Source organism: Paroedura picta, chromosome 7 (assembly GCF_049243985.1).
Source record: "Paroedura picta isolate Pp20150507F chromosome 7, Ppicta_v3.0, whole genome shotgun sequence".
NCBI classification, from domain to species: domain Eukaryota; kingdom Metazoa; phylum Chordata; class Lepidosauria; order Squamata; family Gekkonidae; genus Paroedura; species Paroedura picta.
The window spans coordinates 88,713,018-88,736,871 of record NC_135375.1 but is presented as its reverse complement, the minus strand read 5'-3'; the positions used below and the strand labels follow the sequence as shown (position 1 = coordinate 88,736,871).

Below are 23,854 nucleotides of genomic sequence, written 5' to 3'. Positions count from 1 at the left end.
AAAGTGTACTTTTTGAGACTGTATATGCTTTTTTCCCCTTCATTTGTTTTCTTCAGATAAAAAAAAATCAAAGACACACAAACAGAAAAAAAAAGAGATTTCCGAACACTGCCAGCAACAGCCATGCTGTAACTGTGGCTACTTTCTGTTGGGTTTTTCCCCCCTTCTCTCTGTATAGTATTAAAAGTAAATAAAACTGCCTTTTCACTGCACCTATTCCTGTGTCTTTGTTCTCTTTTTACTCTTCTTCCTTCACTCTTCCAGATATTCTACCATCTCAAGGAAGTTTTGGTTCCAAACTTTCCCACTGTGCTCAGTCAAACTAACCCAGATTTCATTTTCCTCCCCTTTCTGCTGCTCTGTTCTCCTCTGGAATCACACTTGGTACTCACGTGCCTAATTAACCTGTCATTTGGACTAATGCATTTACCCCCCATCCACCTCCATGCCTTTCCATGGAGTAATTTGCGTTACATGCAGTGTGGTCTCTTGCCACAGTGCTGAGTAGGAAAGAAAAAGAGTGGTTTTTAGACACCTCTTTGAAACATAAAATCATACCAGGATGCCCATGAAAGATCTGGAACCTGTTCCCTGCTACATTTACTCTCAGGCATTAAACTGTGAAATGGTATACAGTGCAGCACCAGTAATTTATTGTAGCGAACTTCACTCCATGACTAGATATAAGGATTGCCCAGCACAGTTGGACCAAAAGTCCATAAAGTCCAGCATTCCCCTTAGAGCTGCCGGTGGCAGGTTCTGTGATGTTCCTGAAGGATCTGTAGCCAGAAATGATGTCACACATTTCAGGACACTAAAAAACTAAAGCAGAGTTTCAGACAAATCCTAGAGCAGCAACATAGTGACATCATTTCCGATTACATGTAGGAATGCCAGTCCCCAGGTGAGACCTGGGCATCCCCTGGAATTATAGTCCATCTCCGAACTAAAGAGATCCATTTCCCTGAAGACAACAGCTTCTTTGGAGGGTGGACACTATTATACTTCACTAAGGTCCCTCTCTACCCCAAATCCCATTAACTCCCAGCTGTACCCCCAAAGTCTCAAGGTATTTCCCAACTCAGAGCTGGCAACCCTAATTACGTGGCCGGAAGTGAGGTTGCCACGTTGGATTTTCACACCCCTGTTTCCCCCCTGCTGCCCCAATGAGTGAGGCAATAGGCTGGCGTTGGGCAAATAGCAACCCTAATTCCTTTTCCAACATTGTGCCCAAGAAGCTCACATACTGAGTTTTCTGCCCATGCAGTTTCTTGGGGGGCAACATAGTTAGGAGTGTATCTGTGCCCTGCAGAAGCTCAGCTTGGTCCCGACATCCAGCAGGAAGGTCCCCTGCTAGGCTGTTGTATCTTGTTATTTGTACCCAATGTTTCCACTAAACACAAGCATTTATGACTACTCAACCTGTCCTCCATGGACTTCCCTAACCTTTTGAAGAAGCCATCTAAGTTAGTGGCCATCTTTTCATCTTGGGGTAGCAAATTCCATATGTTAATTATACGTTGGGCATATTCCAGAAAAACTGTGTAAAGCCGAATGCATTTCTCTCAAAGCAGAGAAAGTACCTCACTTCTCCGAGGAAGATTATTTTTTATCAAAACACTGTGGGATAAACCATACTGGGCAGCAGCTTGAAGTTGCCATCTATCTGTCAACTTCCTCAAGCTGACATTATCGTTTTTATTTTTTCAGTAGAGAGCAGGTAGACTCTATTTTTATTACCCAATTTATGCACTGTGAGCCAATTCATTATTTTAACCTATTCCGTCCGGTGAATGCCCTTGCCCTCTAAAAACCTTGGCAGGCTGTGTTAAGCTAACCTTTCCAATGGACACATTTTGTGAGGCGCACTTCTTGTCCAGAAGCTCTCCAACCTACGTCATGCTAGAATCCCACCTCCAGTGTGACCAGACAGCCAAGTATGAGTAGAATGTTTCAATACTTCATACATATCCATAGGCCTGAATAGCACAGCTGAGGATTGACTTTAAAAAGCTGAGATTGGGTAGTTGGATTTTATTTCATTACTCCCTTAACCATTTAGGTTGTGACCCTAAGCACACTTTCCGAGAACTAAACCCCTATAAACATAATGGGACTTACTTTAAAGTAGACAAGCATCGGATTGTGCTGTTGTTTCCACCACCCGTTTTGAAACTCAAGGCAATGTACAGGGGATTCCTGGCAGATCTCCCAGGCACTGACCAGATCCAGATGTGTTTGTTCTCAGCTGCATCACTTGTCTTTGGACCACACCTTGGGACCTTTGAGATCTAGCTTTTATGCTGATACCTCTTCTTGAAATGTTAGAGACCCACACAAAGATGTCCATTAGCACAGGAGTCAAAAGAACATGGGGAAGCAGGTGCATGGGGAAGGAATGTTTCCTCCCTCCTCACCAAATCTGGAGGAGCAATTGGGTAAGTATATTTCCCCCATTTGACGGTTGTCTTGACTTTTATAACCTTTTATAGACATTCACAATCATTTTCTGTCTTTCTCCTAATACTATAAGGCAGTGAACCTGAATGGTGGTACATAAAGAGTAGAATCAAGGCAGAGCCGAAGAAGAAGGGAGTTGGCTAGTTGATTCTTTGGAGTTGGCTAGTTGATGCAACAATTGAGAAATAGACCAGATTTCAAGCAATGTTTCTCTGCTGCTAAAAGCCAAAGTAAATGTGGTTGCAGCAGCACCCCTTTTCACTTTTTATCATTTGGCACTCAAACCAAGATAAGATTGTGTGACCCACAAATCTCCCACTATTTGTAGTTGCCATTTTGACCATGGCAGTATGCAAGGGGAGAAATGTACACTAGAAAACTAGGGTGGGGTTAAACTCCCTCCCATGCCCCAGCCCCAACATTTATTTGTTTGTTTGATTATTATTAGATTTCTATCTCGCCACTCTCCAAGGACTCGTGGCAGGTTACAATATATAAAGCCAATAAAACCTTGTTAACTATAAAAACAAACAACACCCAAGATTGGCAGCATAAATCCCCCTCCCAACCACTCAGCAAGCCACCCTAGGACGGGGTAGACAGATATTAATGCACATCTTGGCCTTAGTCAAACCCACCATTACTCCACACCTGCTATTAATAGAAATGTGTTGAGACTAGAGATGCAATTGGGTCTGGTTGTGAAGCATAGGCACAAACCGGAATGCATAAGCTTCAGGATCCACAACCTCCCTTAAACTACCATTCTGCTGATCAGAGGGGCCAAACAGCCAAACCTAGTCATAAATGACTGCTCTCTGAGGCAGAGCAAATCCTCGTTTCAGCTTACTGACCTGGGCAATGTCGTACCATCAGAGGTAAGTTTTCAGACATACGCAATCGTCAAATGCAGAAGAGATTAATTGTAGGGTAAGTGAAGTGTGAGAAATGGGAATCAACTGAAAGGGCCATGACTCAGTGAGGAGAATACGTGCGTAGAACGGTGATCTGGCAGACCAATAATCCATTTGATTGGTTAGAAGGAAAAGACTGAGTTCTGTATCAGGCTACCATTCATTTTTTGCAAAATGCAGCATTTGACAAGATTTGTAAAATAAGATTTATAATAAGCAATTGTGCAGTTCAGACTGCTAGACCTTTAAAAGTCTTTGGCAGATGGCTTACAGTCCACCAAGCCAATCACAGACTGTACATTAACACGTGTTTCAGCCCCCCCTCCTGTCTTTTGTAGTTCCAGGTAGCAGGCAGAGAGGCACAGCAAGTCCCTAGAGGGCTCTCATGGACAGCAGTTGGCTGCACTGAGCTTCTCAGGTTGGGCAGACAGGACTTACAGAGGGCAAAGAGAGCAGTTTTCAGTCAAAGAGTGTCCCCTAGTTTGCATTTCCCTTAATATTTAAAATAGTAATAAATGAAAACAACAGTCTCCAAAATGACCAGTCAGTTTTAGATTCAGATTCACTGCTCGAATTAATATGTCATCCACATTTGCAAATTCTACAATCAATGTTTATTTTTGTTTTACTCTGGATTTAGAATCTGTCTGATTCATATTTCAAAGCTCGCACTTGAATAAGGAGACACTGATCATGAGTAAAATACAGGCAGACAAGGTTAGACTGATTTTCAGGCCAAGGGGCTGGTGTTGCTGCTTGCAATGGTTCTTATATGCACTGAGATGCCATCTGCAGGCAGCTGGCTTCTAGACACCATTGTGTGGCCTGTCTGCAGAAGACTTCTAAAGGTAAGCTGGAAGACATTGTCAGGTACCGTGTCAGCAAGGTGGATTAACTCAACCAAACCTGCTAGAATTGCACAACACTTTGCCTGGACTCAGGCACATCTGAAAGGACTGCATGTTCGCTCACTTCATAATAAAAACTCCCTGAATGCAAAAGTGAGAATATCAGGATGTGATTTTATATATGAAAGGAGCTGGATTTTTAAAGTAGAGACTTCGAGCATGCAACTCCTCTCCATCTGTGGGAAGCACATGAAGAGACCAGCAAACAGTTCACAGATATTATCATTTCCTTGAGTATATTTTTATCCTGCCCTTCCTCCCAGAAGCTTAGGGAAGAATACATGGCTCCCCATCTCTCCATTTCATCTTGTGAGGTAGATTAGGCTGAGAGAGAATGACTGGTCCAAGTTGATCCAACAAGCTTTTATAGTAGAGCAGGGATTCAAACATGGGTCTTCCAGGTCCGGAGGAGAAGTGTGTCTCATGGTTTAAGTGCCACTCAGTGCTTAGCACCCACTTAGGGCAGCTGTCCCGCCTGTGAGCGCCTCCTCCTCCAACCAACTTGCCTGTCTGTCCAGCGGCCAGCCAGTCGCCTTCCGTACCCCACCCCTGACCACCCCCTCCTCCTTCCACTTCCCTCCAAGGCTCGGAGGCTGCATATCCCTGCTGCGTGAGAGCTGCTCCTGTCGGTGAGTTCTATAACAGCAGTCTGCAGCCTTTCCGGGTCCTGGTAGGAGGGGGAGGCCATCCACAGAGTTCTTCCACCCCACTCCCCTAATCTAGTGCCCGTTGTATTCCTGAATGCAATGGGCTTGGCCCCTAGTAGTCCTTTTAACTGGTAACTTTGTTAGCTCAACAAGCAGATTTGCATATCCTACATAGGGTTTTCAAGACAAGTGACATTCAGAGGTGGTTTGCCAGGCCTTCCTCTGCTTAGCAACCCTGGACTTCCTTGGTCTCCCATCCAAATACTAACCAGAATCGGTCCTGCTTAGGTTTCCAAGAACTGATGAAACCAGCATGGGCTATCCAGGTCAGAGCTACTTTGTTTAGTTATACACATGTGTGTTCCATTCTTTTCAATGAATTGTATATCAAAGTGAGGCTGACAGTGCTATGACATATATTTAATGGAAGCAGTCCAATGACTTACACACTGGTGTGGGGAACTGCCACCAGCTGCTCACTCTGTGGAGGTTGTCTCCTTCCTCTCTCCCTTCTTCCGCTGAGTAAAGTGTCACATTGTAGTTGTTTTAAGACAGGAGAAAGATGGACCACTTCCATCTGATGCTTGCCATTTCTTCTTTTATGGGCAATAGGAAAAGTGGGGGATGAGTTCGTACTGGTAGGAAAGGACCTAGAAGGTAAATAAGATGTCCTGCACAGAAAGCAAACAGGGAAAGAAATTGCTTGGTGTTGGGAATCTGATTGTGTTTACATATCTGCCACTTTGCTTCTGCTTCTGTACAGCCTCTCTCATCTCCAGCTGCTGAGATAGGGCTCCAGTGGCTATCGTATATACTAGGATGCAGTCTGTAGATGTGCTGCAGCCACATGCACAACCAAAAGAGAGCCAGAAGCTCATTCAGGGAGCTGTTTGCTTCACTGTGCTGTCAGTCTTTATTCCTCGCTCTCGTGGATTGGATCACTCACATATGCATATGTCATCGATAGCAATGAAAGAAATAAAAATAGAAGCGGCCGCAACCATGCGCTACTAAAACTATGATCTTGTTTACTCCAAAGGTGCTTATTTCAAAGGGGTAAGCCTGAGTCAGCAAACCTTATTTACACAGTCAGTGAGTCGTAGCCTATGCTGGTCTCTGTAGCCTTTTTTCAGGTCTCGGGCAGGGGGAGGGGTCCCTCTTAAAGTTACAACAAAACAGGATTTCACTTACCTGTAGCTGTTGGTCTTCTGTGCAGACTAGCCTGCACACACTGAGTCCCAATGTGGGACTGTCTAGAAACCACAACGATGCATCTATATTACAAATCTCATAACAGAATAATCTACTGATCATCAATACCAGTAATATAGAGATGTGCAACCAGCTGGGGTGACCTTGGGCTCGCCACAGCACTGATAAAGCTGTTCTCACCAAGCAGTGATATCAGGGCTCTCTCAGCCTCACCCCCCTCACAGGGTGTCTGTTGTGGGGAGAGGAAAGGGAAGGCGACTGTAAGCCACTTAGAGACTCCTTCAAGTAGAGAAAAACAGCCTTCTTCTTCTAGCTATTATATAGTTCCAAGGGAGCAGGTCTGTAACCCTTTTTTTGATACCACAAAATTTCCCCTCTAATTTTCTCCTTGGGTTTAATCGCATTCCAGTATGTAAGAAAGAGCTGCCAAGCTTTAATGCATTTTTCTTGCCTGTCCCCCGACTCTTCCCACATCTGCTTGAATGCCGTTCTCTTGCTCATCAACATAGCAAACCACACTTCACAAATCCAAATTATTTTGCTCAGTAGTGACTCCCGTTCCACTTCTTGCCATGAACTGGAACTCCATGGCTATGAATTGAGGGCCAGTGTGGTGTGGTGGCTAGAGGGCCAGGCATAGAATCCTAGAAAACTGGGTCCAGCCCCACTCTAAAATGGAAGCTTGTGGGGTGACCTTAAGCCAATCTCTCTCTCTCTCTCTCTCTCTCTCTCTCTCTGCCTAATCTCAGGGTTGTTGAGGGAATAAAATGAAGGCAGGGAGAATTAAATATGTCACAACTCGCCTTGTGTCCCATTAAGGAGAATAGCAGGGTATAAATATCTAAATAAACCAAACTTCTTCTACATGCATATATGTACATTCTCTCTTGATAAAATAACCATGCTAGCATTTCAGATATCATTTATACTTGGAAGGTACTGCAGGATTAAATCTGTACCACTCTGGTCCTGGTAGCCTGTCTCTGTAACTCCAAAGCGATGGAGTCATTAAGAGACCAGAAATCTCTGGGTCTGGGGAATCAGGTGATCTTGGATAGCCAATGGTGTATTGCTTCCACCTATAACACTGCAGGATCAGCCATGTTCCTGTAGTCTGGGAGTCTTCCTGTTCAGGTGCAGCTTCAAGGCTAGTGTGCCTTGATCTGGAAGTGCTTCTGTTAGTATGGAGGCTGCCCATTAAAGTCTGAAAGGTGAGTCCAGAGTGTCTTCCTCTCCTCTTTTAGTCTTCATTAAGACCATTTATGCACTGGAGGTTTCATGCTGGGCTGCAGGCTGGAGTTTTAGTCATGGCAGGTTGCCCCACCTCTTCCTTGCACGCACATGGGGGAGCATTTGGCCCAGTGCACCACATCTGCCCCCGATTTGTGTTCTTGCACGGATGCTGGGGCAGTTAAGGTCCCAGTGCATAAATAGTCTAAGACTTTAAAACATAGTATGTTTTAGGATGAGACATGCCTAGGCCAGATTAAAGTGTCATGGAAGCTAAGCCCAGTGTGAATGATAGGAGAGAGGCGGGTAGGCAGATGGATGAAAAGGACTGAAGCTGGAAAGAGGGGAAGTAACATCAGAGGGGCCCTGCTGGATCAGACCAGTCTGAAATCCTGCTCCAAATGGTGGTCAACCAGTTGCCCTGGAAACCCAGTAAACAGGGTACAGAGGCCAAGGCTGTACCCGATTAAACCTACCTCCTAGCTCTGGTCTTTAGAGGATTGCTGCCTCTGAATTGCAGTTGCTATGTTCCCTCAGAACACCAGATCTAGGTTGGGAAACTCCTGGAGATTTGGGGATGGAGCCTGGGGAAGGCAGGGACCTTAGTGGGGCATGATGCCATAGACTCCACCCTCAGGTCGCACCTGGAGTACTGTGTGCAGTTCTAGTGGCCTCACTTCAAAAAGGATGTGGACAAAACTGAGAGGGTGCAGAGGAGAGCAACTAGGATGACCCAGGGCCTGGGGACCAAGCCCTATGAGGAAAGGCTGGGGGACTTAGGACTGTTCAGCCTGGAGAAGGGGAGGTTGAGAGGAAACGTGATTGCTCTCTTGAACTATTTGAAAGGTTGCTACTTAGAAGACGGCAGAGAGCGGCTCCTGTTGGCAGCAGATGAAAGGACCTGCAGTAATGGCTTTAAGCTACATGTGCAATGGCATCAGCCAGATATCAGGGGGGAAATCATGGTCAGAGTAGTTCAGCAATGGAACTGGCTGCCTAAAGAGGTGGTGGGCTCCCCCTCACTTTGTGGTCTTCATGCTGCAACCAGACAGATACTTCTCATTCTTTAGGCCAGGCTTTCTCAACCAGGGTTTCACTTAATGGGTGGGAATTAATTATTTTAAATATATTTTTTTAATTGTTACACATTTATTGGGTGGTATGACCCTATATCGTCTCATGTCGACCTAGCCCCCCCTCCCCAAATGGCCAATGCTGGGCCTGGAGGAGGTGGGAAGGGGAAGGGCCCCAGGTGGATGTGTACACATCTATGCTTTCCAACCATATTCTATGCAATTGCACCATTTCTGGGCTTCTCAAAGCCTGAAGAATGTTTCAAGGGTTTCTCAATGGCAAGAAAATAGATAAAGGCTGCTTTAGGCTGATCCTTCATTGAGCAGGGGGTTGGACTAGCTGGCCTATACAGCCTCTTTCAGCTCTGATGCTGTGAGTCAAAGGATCCATTTGCTCCAGTAAAATTGATCTCTGTAGAGTTGAGCTGTCCTACTGGGAACCTGGCTGAACGCGTAGATTTCTTTCAGTTACACTGATTAGAAGAAGAAGAAGAGTTGGTTCTTATATGCCGCTTTTCCCTACCCGAAGGAGGCTCAAAGCGGCTTACAGTCGCCTTCCCATTCCTCTCCCCACAACAGACACCCTGTGGGGTGGATGAGGCTGAGAGAGCGCTGATATTCCTGCTCAGTCAGAACAGCTTTATCAGGGCTGTGGCGAGCCCAAGGTCACCCAGCTGGCTGCATGTGGGGGAGCACAGAATCGAACCCGGCATGCCAGATTAGAAGTCTGCACTCCTAACCACTACACCAAACTAGTAACTATTGCTGGACCTACCCTCCATGAGTCTGTATAATCCCCTTTTAGATCCATCTAACTGATAGGTTCTTGATGAGAGAGACTGCTAGAAAAGATACGCTGTCCATGTAAAAGACATTGCACAAAAAAATTCATTGTTTCTTATAAGGCAGGAGAGAACGTTGGATTTTAGGTGCTCATTTATAGATGGCACAGATGAATAGGGATGCATCAAAATGAATTTAGAATGTGGTGAAAAACAAATATAGATATTTGCTGAAGCTCATTGTAATGTCCTTCCGGAGAAGGAGTGACCCTAGCAGTTGGCACTCTGCATCTATCCCTTCAGATTATAAAAACTGTTGACCGTCACAAGCTCTGTGTTTGCTGGAGGAAAAGGTGATCTTTGCTATTTATAGACCCTGGGTTACCCGGAATTTGAGAGTAACCAGTTCTACCCTATTAGCTATCTTGAAGTGCTATCTTAATTCGTAAAAGACTCGCACTCTCGCTCTTTCAATCTGAGTTAATCTAGTGTCAAAACTGCCTTCGAGAGGTGCCAGGCAGCATTTCAAAATGGCTCTCCGGTGTGTCAGGCAGTGTGAATAGAATTTAAAATATATCCGACTCCTCTTTATTCACTCTTATCAGGGTAAAAATGTATGTATGTAGACACAGGTGCCTTGTATGTATGTATGCACAGATCATGTATACCTTAAGGTTGTAAGGAAGAAATACAGAATGCCTTCCAAGCAGATTCGTTGCTTTTGTCTCAAGGGTATGACTTTGACTGGGAAAGTGGCCTGACTGTTTTCTGGGGCAATCACTTGCAGTAAAAACCTCCAGAATGCCGCTGGCTGAACACCTGCCGGCTGTGGGAAATTTAGGTCCGCATCTACAGTTGAGAACACACACACACATATGGGAGGCGGGACTGCCTGTTGTGAGGATTTCTAGTTCAGTTTTTAAATGCTGTTTGGCCACTGGTGGGCACAGAGTATTACGCCGTCTCCTCTGAAAGTAGGGTTGCCAACTCCGGGTTGGGAAATTCCTGGAGATTTCCAGGCAGAGTCTGCAGAGGCTAGATAGAATACGAGGAGGGAAGAGAACTCAGCAGGGTTGAGATGCCATAGATTTCACCTTTCAACATGGCCACTTTTTTCCAGGGGAACTGATCTGTGTAGCTCAGCTGTAGCTCAGTCTAATTTTGAGAGAACTCCAAACCTGCTGGGAGTTGGCAACCCCTCCCTGAGGTCATGGATCTCTGTGAATGGAAAATTATAAATGGCTACATGGGTGCCCAATTCAGATGTATCCCTTTCAGTCCTACTAGATGTGACTAATTGCAATTTATTTCCCCATCCCTGAGTATGGGGAAAATAAGACATTTTTTTTTAGAGTTCAGGCATTCTGATTTACAAAACCATGTCAGAATGGAATAATTAGACCTTTTATTCCCACCCCACCCACCCTGTACTATGGGTACCAATCCCAATCTGTCCCTCATCCTACCCCATGAAGCTGTAACTACATATTTTAAATGACACCGAGAACCACCGCCTTAGTCAATTCCACTGCTGGACTAGTCTGACTGTAAATTTTTTTTCCTGATATCTAGCCAATACTGTTCTACACTTAGTTTAAATCCATTACTGTGGGTCCTATCCTCTGTTGCCAACAGGAACCTTTCCCTGCCCTCCGCTAAGTTACAACCTTTCAAATAGAGAGGAATTGTGTCCCCTCTCAACCTCCTCTTCTCCAGGCTGAACATTCCCAAGTCCCTCAGCATTTCCTCATCCTCGTCACTCTCCTCTAAACCCTCTCAGTTTTGCCCATGTCCTTTTTGAAGTGAGGCCTCCAGAACTGCAGGTGGGGTGTGACCAATACAGCAGGACTATGACATCTTGTGATTTTAATATGATGCCTCTGTTGATACAAGCCAAGACTGCATTTGCCTTCTTTGCTGCTACGAAACACTGGCTGCCTAAAGAATAAGTAGCTTTATTGAAAATTGAAACAACTTTGTAAAGAGAGAGAGAGGAGGTAGTCCTAGAAGTCTAAACTGACTCACTGTTCTCCATGACCGTTTATGCACTGGAGGTTTCATGCTGGGCTGCAGGCTGGAGCAGGTTGCTCCACCTCTTCCTGCACCCACACGGGGGATCATTTGGACTGGTGCACCTCATCCGCCCCCGATTTGTGCTCCTGCACGGGAGCTGGGGCAGTGAAGTTCCCAGTGCATAAACGGTCCATATGAAGCCAAATCGGGAAGAAATAGGCTCAAAGGAGCAGGAAGTTTCCAGCTGAGCCAAAAGAAGATTATTTGAAAATACCAAGAAGTTCCTCGTCTAAATATGCTGCTAACCACACATCTCCTCTGATGCCCCCTGTAGGATATTCTTTATATATGCTGTTGGATCATGCACACTACAGAACTTCCATGCTGCCATGGGAGTTCACCAGGTGACTTTGGGCCCCTCATAATCTCTTAGTCTAACCTATCCTCACAAGGTTGTTGTTGTGAGAATAAAGGGGAGAGAAAGTGACAAGCTCCCCCATTGCAATGAAAGGAATTTCACTAGTCCTCCCATCCACCTGGTCTCTTATGTGGCTACTCAAATAATAATTAAAAAAAGAAACATTTCTGTGCCAGAGATCCCGCTGTGACAGGGAGTGGCATGTGACTGCTCAGAAATGTGAGGCAAGCTTTTTAATGCCCTCCACTTGATGACTTAGAGAGTTTTGAAAGGACAGTCAGTACCCTTAATAGAGGATTTTTCCCTCCCGCAGGGCATTTTTCAAGGCAGAGAAATATTTCCAAAGGGTTTCCCTGGCAACTTCCCTCTCTCTTTTCCTTCACTGTGGTGGCAACTCCTTCGGAAAAGAATAGGCAATGCAAGAGTGCAAATTATCTCAATTGCTGTTGTCAGAAGCTCTTTCAGAAGCATCAGCCGCAATCAATATTTTTGTCTGATACAGACGAGAATGTCATCATCATATAGCCGTAGAAGGCGGTATCTCTTTTTATCAGTATGGCATTGTGTACTTGGAAATGTTTTGATGTTGCAGTGCCATTGAGAATCTGGTTAGGTAAATAAAAAAATCACGCCATAATGCAAGAATTTTGAATACATCACAAGCAGCCTCGTTTTTTAGTGGATCAGCAGTATGTGGGCCCAGATGGTCTCCTAATTATCCTTTTTAAAGGGAAGCCTGCACCTGAGTACAATGATAAGTCTGCTTCCGCATTGCTGTACAGGCTCACGATCCAGGCAGAACACAGGAAACTAGTTTCAAGATGAAACTCTTGAAGACAGAGGCGTGAACGTATGCGATGCCTACGTGTTTATCCATGTAGTGGTGAACAGCACATGGAAAGGGAGTCAGGATTGCAGTTATTTGAGCCTTGGGAACTAGGGTTGCCAGCTTTGGGTTGGGAACTATCTGCAGATTTGAGAGTGGAGAAATGTTGGGGGTTTGGGGGAGGGGAGGGACCCTGTTGGGGCATGATGCTCTGGAGACCACATTCCAGAGCAGCCATTTTTCTCCAGGAAAACTGAACTCTGTACCCTGAAGACCAGCTGCAATACCCAGCGATCTTCAACCACCCCCTTGAGATTGGCAACCCTACCGGGAACAAGAGCCTATGTGGGAACACCTATATTAATGAAGAAGAGTTGGTTTTTATACCCTGCTTTTCACTACCTGAAGGAATCTCAAAGCGGCTTACAATCACCTTTCCTTCCTCTCCCTACAACAGACACCATGTGAGGTAGGTGGGGCTTAGAGATCTCTGACAGGACTGTTCTTTGAAAACAGCTCTGACCGGACTGTGACTATCCCAAGGTCACCCTGCTGGCTGCTTGTGGAGGAGTAGGGAATCAATCTGGCTTGCCACATTAGAGGCTGCCGCTCTTTACTACACCAAGTACACACTGTCCAATCAGCTAAGAGATCCAAGCATTTGCAAGGTCCCCGATGATGTCAGGCTGTAGATACACACCACTTGCACCCATAGGCACCATTCAGTGTGGGAAGAATGTGCTACAGTCCCCTTTGCAGCACTGAGTGCTACCTATGTGAACGAACATGAGTGCCTTTGTCTCATTGTCATCTCCTGACCAGTCATCTTTGGCATATGGTTGAAACCCTACAAAGATAATGAAAAAGTGGGCTGCACCCAGAAATATGTCAGTGAAACAAGAAGGAAGAAATGCCAGGTGACAGATAACTGATTTACGTGTTTCATGATGCAGGCTGCATCAAGGGGAATCTATAAAAATACATTTTTATATTTAATATAGATAGATAATAGAGCATTCATAAAACATATTCCAAGGGGTCGTTCTGTTATCTGTATTAAATATAAAATTGTGCTTTTATAGATTCCCCCCTGACAAACCCTGCACGGCAAAATGCGTAAGAACTGCAGTTTTTTTTTCACATTTCCTTTTATTGGAACAATACTGACACATGTTTTCCAGAGGAGATCATTGAAAGTGATCCATGCCACAGACTAATATTTATGTACTTAATTTGTACCCTGTACCCTGCCTTTCTACCCAATGGGGACCCAAAGTGACTGACATTGTTCTCCTTTATACTATTTCCTCTTATCAACAATGAGGTAGATGAGCCTGAGAACATGTGTGCCTGGCCCAAGATTGCCTAGCAAGCTTCTATGGCAGAGTAGGGATTCGAACCTGGATCTCCCAGATCCTCATCTAGCCACTGCACCACCTATAGCAGGGGTAGTCAAACTGCGGCCCTCCAGATGTCCATGGACTACAATTCCCAGGAGCCCCTGCCAGCAATTTGACTACCCCTGACCTATAGCATTCCGTTATTCTTCTGTTATGTTTTATGGGGTCACTTCTGCTTCAAAGTGAATGAGAAAATGACATGTGTTCAAAATAAAGGAAAGGGGGGTCTCAAATGAGCCAAATACGTTAAACTGTCATGTGGTAAGGCAATAGGTAGTTTGTATTACAGCAGTTGAGATAAAAATGTCTTTACCATCCAGCAGATTTTGAGCCAATGGAATAATACATGAATTAGCATTATCTTGAAGATCCCATAGGGATTTGCTGCGGAGGTCAAAACAGATTCAGTGTGGTGCAGTGGTGGCTTCTAATCTGGCAAGCCAGGTTTGATTCCCCACTCCTCCACACGCAGCCAGCTGGGTGACCTTGGGCCAGTCACAGTCCTGCTAGAGCTGTTCTCATAAAACTGTTCTGTCAGAGAACTCTCAGCCTTATCTATCTCAGAGGGGGGTCTGTTGGGGGGGAGAAGAAGGGAAGGCGATGGCAAGCCACTCTGAGACTCCTTTGAACAGTGAAAAGCAGGGCATAAAAGCCAACCCTTCTTCGAAATAAATCCTGATATCCATAGTTGCATCTCTGAACAACACCAGTTCCTGTGTCTACATTAAACCTGGAGTCACTCAAGCCGCTTAAAAAAAATAAGACCAAATTGGAATGATTTCCTCCTCCCAAATGATCAGAATATTAATTTTGTACTTTGCAAGTATATGAAGGTGGCATCTGACCAGCAGTTCTTTGTTGTAACCAGCAGGTGCGATTACCATTCATCTTCCATGTCCGTCCACCCCCAGCCTCCTCCCCACCACCCCCTTTGCTGTCCCGTTGAGAAAATGGGCTGCTAGCTCAACTCCCTTTCAATCCTTTTGTCCCCTCTCTCTGATTGTTGCTGTCCCCTCAACCATTCCAAACGCTATTCACCCGCTGAAATCAACAGTGAATACAAGGAAACAAATAAGTCAGCAATGTGCTTGGCATAACGTAAAGCCAGTGGACACACAGGGGGATCAAAAGCCGCCCAGTTAGATACTGCTGATGGATCTACCCTCATGAAATGCTCTGCCTCATTTAATCTCCCTGCAGCCCAGCACAATAAAAATTAACTACAGCAACAATAACAGCACTTCTGACCTCCAATTCTAAACTTCTTTTTCGGTCTTTAAAAAAAAAAGAAGAAGAAGCATTGTATGATGATGGATAAAATAGTTCACTCAAACTTTGAGCCTCTTTTTTAAAAATATCTTTGTCACCCACTATGTCTTTTTATGATGAAACTAGATCTAAAGCCCGTTTTATTTTTAAATAAAATGGGCGCTAGATGGGTGCGGCCTCCCCCCCCCCTCCGACTCCCAAAGGCTTCTGCGGCCGTGGGGCGGCAGAAGCCTTTCTCCTCCTCCCCCCCCCCCGGATCGCGGAAGGCCTCAGCGGGGCCGGGACTGGAAGCGGCCTACCTGTCTTCACCGCTGGCGGCTCCTCAGCGGCCGGGAGCTGCGGGGACGCGGTTTGGCAGGCGGTCGTGAGGCTTCGCGGCTCCTGATTCGCCCCTCCGAGTTTTTATCCCGGGCACAGCCCGCCCTAACTCCTCCCAACTTGCCCTTACTCTTTTATTAATAACCGTGGAGTGGTTTACAGATGTGCAGCATACTAAAACAGGTATCAAGAATTAAACTTGGTTGGTCTTAAAGGTGCCACTGGACTCAAACTTCATCCTGTTGCTTCAGATCAAAGTTGCCCCTGATTGAGTACTGTTAAAGGGGCAGGTGATCTGGTTCCTTTTAAATATGGTCCTACTGCTAACAAGTGAGATCTAATCTTGGCTCAGTCTGGGTGTCAGAAAATACCTTCAGTCACCACTTTTCACCTCTACGCGTGTCAACTGTGAAACCTCAGAAATAACCTCTCATCTCATTCATTTATTTTAGATCATGCTTTTTTCACTGGTTCTTCTGTTCTTGCTATTTCAAGGCCTGTGTGGCATTTGGCCTACCTTGGGCGTGCCCCAATGGTTGCACAGGCCCCACAGATTTCATTCTTTCAAATGACATCTTCCCAATTCTGTCAGGCTTGTGGTAATATCTGCCTCTTTTTAATTTGTGTTGTTATTCTTGTGGTTTCTGTAATGACCTGTATAGGCAGAACTTATTTTAAAAATGCAATCTATCTTTCTTTACAGAAGCTGAAATATTTCATGTGGGTTCCAAGGAATTCAGTGAAAGCTCGGAGGAGGAAACTGTGGCAGTGGTGAGTTGATATTAACCTGCTTGCCAGCAAACCTGTTTCTCTGAATTGCTTCACAACAGCCCTTATTGGTTGAGGTAGCTTGTCTTTGGTCGCTTATACTGCTGATGGCAATGTTTGCGCATTAATACGTACTTTTAAAATGTCTGTTGCTACTTACCGCTATTTTACCTTTCCCGTCAATATTCTGATCCTGGAGTCAGTGTTGGATTTTTTTTAATTGGATATCAGGAGCTGGGAGATTTTAGTTTGTCTTTAGTGTAATCTCACAGTTCTGTTGCCAAATTTGCCTCCCTGATTATTTCCGCATTAGGAGACATACCTTGTTTTCGCCTCGCTTTGGATTTCCTTTGGATGCTGTGAGCCTGTGGTTTCACTTGACAAGGGATTGCTCTCTAGGTTTGTCAGTTTCAAGGTGGAAAGCTACTAGAAATTTTCAGGCAAAGAAAAGGCTCAAGGCTTCTTCTCAGCAATCCTTAACATCCCAGGCTCAGTGCCATCCTTAACGTCCATGGGCCTAGAAAGCTGTAACTCTGTTCAGGATTGCCTCGTAAATTTCTTAAATGTTCAGGGTGGTAATTCTAGGACTGAGTGGAGGAGACATTTTTGGCCTAGCATTGGAATTATAGCTCATCTGCAAACTAGAGATATCAGTTCCCCTGGAGAAAATGGATGCTTTTAGGGTTGCCAGCTCTGGGCTGGAAAATACCTGGAGTCTTAGAAAGTTGAATTAGGAGTGGGCATGACTTGGGCCGGGGAGGGACCTCACCATTGTATAATGCAATGAAGTCAACCCTCCAAAGCAGCCATTTTCTCCAGGGGAACTGATCTCTTAAGTCTGGAGATGGCCTGTAATTTCAGGGGATCCCCAGGTCCCACCGGGGGACTGGCATCCCCAGATGCTTTGGAGGGTGGACTCTATGGCATTGTACCCCACTGAGGTGCCGGTCTTCCCCAGGCTCCACCCTCAAATCCTCCTGAGCTTCCTAACCTAGAACTGGCAGCCCTGCCCCCCCCCCCTTCTCACACTGGTAGCCAGAGCCAGAGCAACCCGAATTCCATCCCAAACAATAACAGAAATTGTTATTGTTACACCCTTAAAATCCAATTGGCTTCAGTGGATTTAGAACGATGCAACTCTGATTAGGATTATATTACAAGTGCCCCAATTAGCTTTCAAGTGAAATACCTTGGGAGTTTGGCTGGTTATGTGTATTCACTTAACACCATGAATATCCATGAAAGTAAAATGGCTCTGAAGGGCAGGACACAACCTCAAAAATGTATGACTGTTTTCATTAATTAAGTCTTGGGGGAGTATTTTTTTTTTAAGTTATCCACTGATCTCAATGTAGTAACAGCTATTTCAATTATCCCACCTACGTAATGGAAAGTAAACCAGGAAAATGAGACCAAAGCAAATTTGTATGGTTGGGTGTTTTCTTTCTTCCCCCTCCCTTGAAAGGCTTTCCATTGTTAGCTTGTCTGTTTTATTTATTTTAAGTTTCACTTTTTAATGAAGATCCTTTGCTAAATAAGGAGGCTTAATGACACGGGCAGAGGTTTGCAATAGGGAAGCTGACTCAGTGTTGTTCCTGTTGCATTGTGAGCAGAATCAGCACAATACAGTTGCAGGGCAGACAAACAGAACAGTGTAGCAACTCCAGGGCCCCACTAATAATGCGCATTCTAGTTTTTAAAAAGGGCTCCAAACCCGGAGTGGGTATACCAACCATTCTAATACGAGTGATATTTCTGTTATTGTTTATGACCCAGGCTACTTAGAACTCTATAGACCATCAAGTGAAGAGAAGAATAATGGCTGGTCTGCAATGTTCTAGCATTGCAGAACATACTGTCAGTTGGGTGGCTGCTGGCTTTGCTTCTTCAGCCTGTTTAGGGATGCCTGCCCTCTAGACAAGACCTGGGGAACCTTGGAATTACAACTCGTCTCCAAACTAAAGAAATCAATTCCCTGGTATGACATTTGTAACACAGGCAGGAGATCCGATGAGTGTCTAGCAGCCAGGCAAGGGACATTCAGAGATGGTTTTCCCATTGCCTGCCTCCACATCGTGACCCCTAGTATTCCTTGGAGGAACTCCATCCAAATCCTTGGAGGTCTCCCATCAAATACTAGCCAAGGTCGGCCCTACATAGCTTCTGAGATCTGATGGGATCAGGCTTCCTAGGCTATACGGGGCAGGATTTCTCCCTTGGTCAAAAAGGATGGTTGGGAGAAAGGGCTCTACGGCACCTCCCAACTGAGGTCCTTGTGCTCTCCAGGCCCCATCCCCAAAGGTTTGGTAGTTTCCCAACCTGGATCTGGCAGTCCTACCCTCCATCCCACAAGCTTCATCTGATACCAGTTAGCCACACACTGTGGCCACTGAAGCTGGCTAGGCATCCTCCATGCCTATGTGATGCTGATGGAGAGGCCTGAAATAAGTTTTCTCGGGAAGGGAATTCCACAACTTTGGTGCCACAAGCACGGAAGCCCTTCCTCTGGTGCTGCCCATTTTGCCTAAGACGATGGGGCACCCAAAGCAAGGTCCTGAAAACCACAGCTTCAGAAGGTAGGCTGAGTGGGATCATGTGTCTGCTGAGATCCTCCCCACCCCCTTCAAATTCTGTCCTTCTCAGGCTCCACCCCAGGAATTTCTTAACCCAGCGTTGGCAATCCTTCTCCAAAAGTCTCCATCTTTGGGAAGCTTCTGCTTGCTCCTGGCCATGGGATTTTCCATTGCTTGATTCTCTCTTTCTCTCTCTCTCTCTCTCTCTCTCTCTCTCCCTCCCCCTTTCCCCATCAGTCTTTCTCTCCAATGAGGACCCAAAATGCTTTTACGAATTATTTTTACAAAGAACTTATATATATCCATGTTTTACAAATTAAAATATGGCCACTGTACAACAGCAAAAAAAAAAAAAAACACGTGTAGACAACACAGTGTGTTTTGAATTTGCAGTAGACCTAACATTATGAAAGAAGTGTGTGTTCGGGGGGGGGGGGGCTAGGGATGTGGGTTTGGGAGCTAAGATGATTGCAGCCAAAAAAGTTTCGGAACCACTGTTTTTTCTTCACTATTGCTTTAGTCATCTCCCTCGTCATTCCACAGAAGACTGGATGAGTTGCAGGTCAGAGCAGATAGAGGAAATGTGTGGGTGACATAACATTGCAGCTGTTTAGTCATTCATCTCTTTTTTCCTATTTAATGGGAATTGGGCGAGCTGACATATGTCATTGCTATTGTTTCTTGGGAATATTCGGTTGACAAGATATTAGCTACTCTTATTGTGAGCACCCTGTCAGTTCAGTTGCAAAACAGAAATCTAATCTATGCTCGGTTCCCCCCTCTCCCGATCTCTAACAAACGCTTTCACACAGAGATCATATGTTCACCAATAAATTCACTGCATTCCAAAAGACTGTGTCTATGTGAGCCATATGTTCTTGTCTATCACTTTTTCTGGGCTCCGGCATTATGTTTGTAGTTGGTGAGTTTTGAAGTCACGGGCACCTCCTGTCTTTGGTAACTGACTTTTGGCTCAATAAAATCAGAGTCCAGTAGGCACCTTTAAGACCAACAAAGATTTATTCAAGGTGTGAACTTTCGAGTGCAAGCACTCTTCCTCAGACCTTGCACTCGAAAGCTCATGTCTTGAATAAATCTTTGTTGGTCTTAAAAGTGCTAGTGCACTCTGATTTTATTGTGCTACTTCAGACCAACACGGCTACTCATTTGAATCTGACTCTTGGCTGTCATGCAGGAGAGAACATGGAGATATTGCTATTGGTTCAGAATCCACCTGAGCATCAACGCATGTATGCATTTTAACTCTCATTCAAGAAACATGATGGCAGATTTTCTTGTCCATTTTTATGGTTTAGGTTTTCACCATTACCCGAAGAAGACATTATCAGCATAATTGTGCAGTGAATGTTATATGTGATTCAGCTGATGTTCATTGGTTGGAACTAGGGAAGGAAGAGAAACAATTAATCTTCTGTCAACTCCAGCATTCAGCTGAATGCCTGCAGTGAATGTGAAATATGGCTGGGGTTTTATTAATTTTATCATTCTGAATTGCAAGCTGTATGTACATCATATCTGCTTGGAAGAAATACCAATTTTGCCTGTTCTTTTTGCATTAGAGATCAGCAATGCATGGTTGTCAGCGGATCTAAATTAACCAATAATATTGAAAGAAGAGATGCAGGCTATCTTTAGGAATATGGGAATAAAGCATTCGGGTGTGTGTGGATAGGTGTGTGTGTGCACACGTGCGTTCATGCATGCATAAAAACGGCATTCACTAAGTTTTCCAGTTGTTCTCGGGCAGGGTGGCCAACCTGTGGTTCTCCAGATGTCCATGGATTGCAATTCCAAGCCCCTAGCAGCATCACCATGGTAACTGTAGTCCATGGACAACTGGATAGCCACAGTCTGGCCACCCCTATCTAAGACATTCTGGTTACTGTGTATGTAACATGAGGTGTCCCTTAAATCAGTGGTCCCCAACCTTTCCCAGGCTGGGGACCGGCAGGGCATCGGGCCGCGCCCCCGCGGACCGCGCCCGTGCGGGCCACGCCCGCGGATCGGGCCGCGCCCACGGGCCGCGCCCACGCCGCGCCCGCGGATCGGGCCGCACCCGAGCCGCGCCCGGGCCGCGCCCACGGATCGGGCCGCGCCCGCGGATCGGGCCGAGCGGGCATGGCCCGCACAGGCGCGGCCCGGCCCTGATTCCCTCTCCCCGCCTCCCGCAGTAAGAAGCTTCCCGGGCCGCAAGCTTGCGGCCTGGGAAGTTTTTTACTGCGGGGGCGGGGCGGGGAGAGGGAGCCGCGGCCCGGTGCCATGGCCTTTGCGGCCCGGCACCGGGCCGCGGCCCGCAGGTTGGGGACCACTGCCTTAAATGTTGATTTCTCCTACAATTCTAAAACCATCTTTTAAAAATCTTCTTCAGGGGAGAGAACAACTCTCAAGAATTATCATGGTCAATGTTTAAAAACAGATAATACCCTTCTAGGCAGCCCTTATTTCAAGGTGCTACCCATCAATTTATTTATTTATTTATTTATTTACTTACTTACTTACTTACTTACTTACTTACTTACTTACTTATAGACCGCTGTTCCCCAAACTGGGCTCACGGCGGTTTACATCACATAACATTAAAACACAATGAAACCCCCAATAAAACATCCCAACTTAACATCTTACAAGCGGCAATAATAACTCCAATCCCATTCCCCAACGGGGGTAATGGGCCACAGAGGGACTATGCAGAGGAAATTGTGGTTGCATTTCTCTATTACTTCACCTAGAGATTTGAAGGGTAATTGCAGGCAACCTGCCTACAATCTAGAGCAGGTTCTTAACACTGCCATAGGGATGCCATCCTCCAGATAGGACCTGGAGATCCCCTGGAATTACAGTTCATCTTCAGACTACAGAGCTCAGTTCCCCTGGAGAAAATGGAAGCTTTGGAGGGTGGACTGTATGACATTGTACCCCACTGAGGTCCTTGTCCTCTTCAAGCTCCACCCTCAAATGCCCAGGAGTTTCCCAAACTGGATATGGCACTCCTACCCCCCCCCCCCATTCCACTACCAGTGGCCAGAGGGGCCTGGCAATCCTACAGTGCCTGAAAACATGATATTAAAATCTACAAGCATTAGTGGTTCTGCTTTTGCAGCCAAACATTCCAACAAAAGTGATGTTACAAGAAGATGGCTCCATCTATAAGTGATCAGGATTTTTTAAAGTCCTCTTGTAGACTATTATTTTGGGCAGAGGGAAGCATCAAATATATTTTAGACTAGTAAGACCACCCACTTCTTCTCTCTCCTTTACTGTCTCCAGAACAGGCTCTTGACCAAATGTGTTTCTCTTTCTTCAAGAGTTCTAGCGTGACTCAGCAAAAACCCTCAAGTGGGTGTTTGCGTGTGACCTCTAGGGGGCTCTTCACGTCATGTAAACAGGCCAGAAGTACTTAACCCCTCACCCAGTTCTTGTAGCTATGTGGTCCCAGTGTATTTTGTCCAGACAGCTGTGAAAAAAGACTGTAGTGTCTAGGTCAAGAGTTTCCCTTTCAGAGAACATGTTTTAAGATAAAGTTAAGTATTGGCGGGCTCTAGGCTAGCTTTGCAACCCAGTTTCTGTTGGTCCTATTTATTTATATACATACTAGCAAGAAAGCCCATTACAACCAGGAATGAAATGGGCGCTAGGTCCCAGGGAATATCAGCAGGCACAGATCTCTCTCTCTCTCTCTCTCACACACACACACACACACACACACAGAGAGAGAGAGAGAGAGAGAGAGAGAGAGAGAGAGAGAGAGAGAGAGAGAGAGAGAGCAGGAGCCATAGGAGGTAATCAGGGCTCGTTAGTAGCAAGGCTTGTTTGGCCCTATTCCAACTCGGACACCCTGGACTTGTTCCAGCCCCCAGGCTGTTTCACAAATATTAAGAGGAACAATGGATAAGGATACCATCAAGTCATAACTGTTGTATAGTGACCTTGTAGGGTTTTCAAGACAAAAAGAGTCCAAAGGTGGTGTGCCATTGCCTGCCTCTTCGTCATAGTCCTGGTATTATTTGGTGGTCTCCAATCCAGTTGCTAGCTAAGACTGACCGTGCTTAGTTTCTGAGATATGATAAGGTCAAGCTAGCCTGAGCCATATTGTATCATATTACATGGCATGAATAGTTTAGGATGAGGATTGGTGATCTCCAGGTGGTCGCTGGAGCTCTCCTGGGATTACAACTGAATTCCAACTGATCAGATAACCTGAAAAAAATGGCCACATTGGATGAAGTTTTTGTACCCCACTTTTTGCCACCCAAAGGAGTCTCAAAACAGCTTACAGTCAACTTCCTTTCCTCTCCCCACAACAGATGCCCTGTGATGCAGGGGAGGCCGAGAGAGCTTTAAGAAAATGGTGACTGGCCCAAGGTCACCCAGCTGGCTGCATGTGGAGGAGTGGGGAATCAAACGTGCTTCTCCCATGCTGGCATTATACCCCACTGAAATCCCTCCCTCCCCCAATTGCTCCCCTCCTCATGCTCCACCCTCAAAACCTCCAGGTATTTCCCAACTCAAAGCTAGCAACCCTATTTAGGATGTCTTATATTTTCTGATGTATGATTTTAGCAGCAAAGGAATATATTAGTGAGATTGGCAATAGCATATTATGCATTCCTAGCTTTGCCATATGATTTCTGAGACTTCTCTGAGAACGCTTATTTTCCCCTGTAGAGAAGCACTGCATCGTCATAGGAGGAGGAAGCAATTGTAAAGGGAGATGAAAAATGGCTGCAGGGCCAGCCACTGTTCTTGTCTTGCTCTTTTGTATCCCCGCAGGCAAGAGGAACAGAGCAGCTTAACATAGCATGTGGAAAATATCCTAGGTAATCCCAGCTACCTGGCACATCTACCTGCATCCACAGGGCACTTTCACTCCATCCTGGCTTCCAAACTGAATCAGCTGTAAGATTCCTGTTTCCTTTTATGCCGTCAGCCCATTCACTGTTCACCCAGTGAAATGGTTGCTTCTCACACACACATACACACCCCAGTTCCGAGCACACTGTACATCCAAATAGACCAACAATG

The 23,854-nt window shown here is 45.5% G+C and overlaps 2 protein-coding genes across 7 annotated transcripts in view; both read left to right on the top strand.

Annotated features, from left to right (window-relative positions):
- LOC143841253 (paralemmin-1-like) overlaps nt 1–216 on the top strand; it is a 294,808-nt gene extending 294,592 nt beyond the window's left edge. For all 4 annotated transcript variants that reach the window (XM_077345332.1, XM_077345330.1, XM_077345328.1 and 1 more), the window contains one exon: nt 57–216. In XM_077345332.1, coding sequence (XP_077201447.1) covers nt 57–178 — 122 coding nt within the window. In that variant the 3' untranslated portion in view covers nt 179–216. The remainder of the gene's footprint in view (nt 1–56) is intronic.
- A 15,957-nt stretch (nt 217–16,173) lies between these two features.
- Nucleotides 16,174–23,854, top strand: part of LOC143841251 (PALM2-AKAP2 fusion protein-like) — a 105,679-nt gene continuing 97,998 nt past the window's right edge. For all 3 annotated transcript variants that reach the window (XM_077345322.1, XM_077345319.1, XM_077345326.1), the window contains exon 1: nt 16,174–16,241. The gene's annotated coding sequence lies outside the window, so the exon portion shown is untranslated. The remainder of the gene's footprint in view (nt 16,242–23,854) is intronic.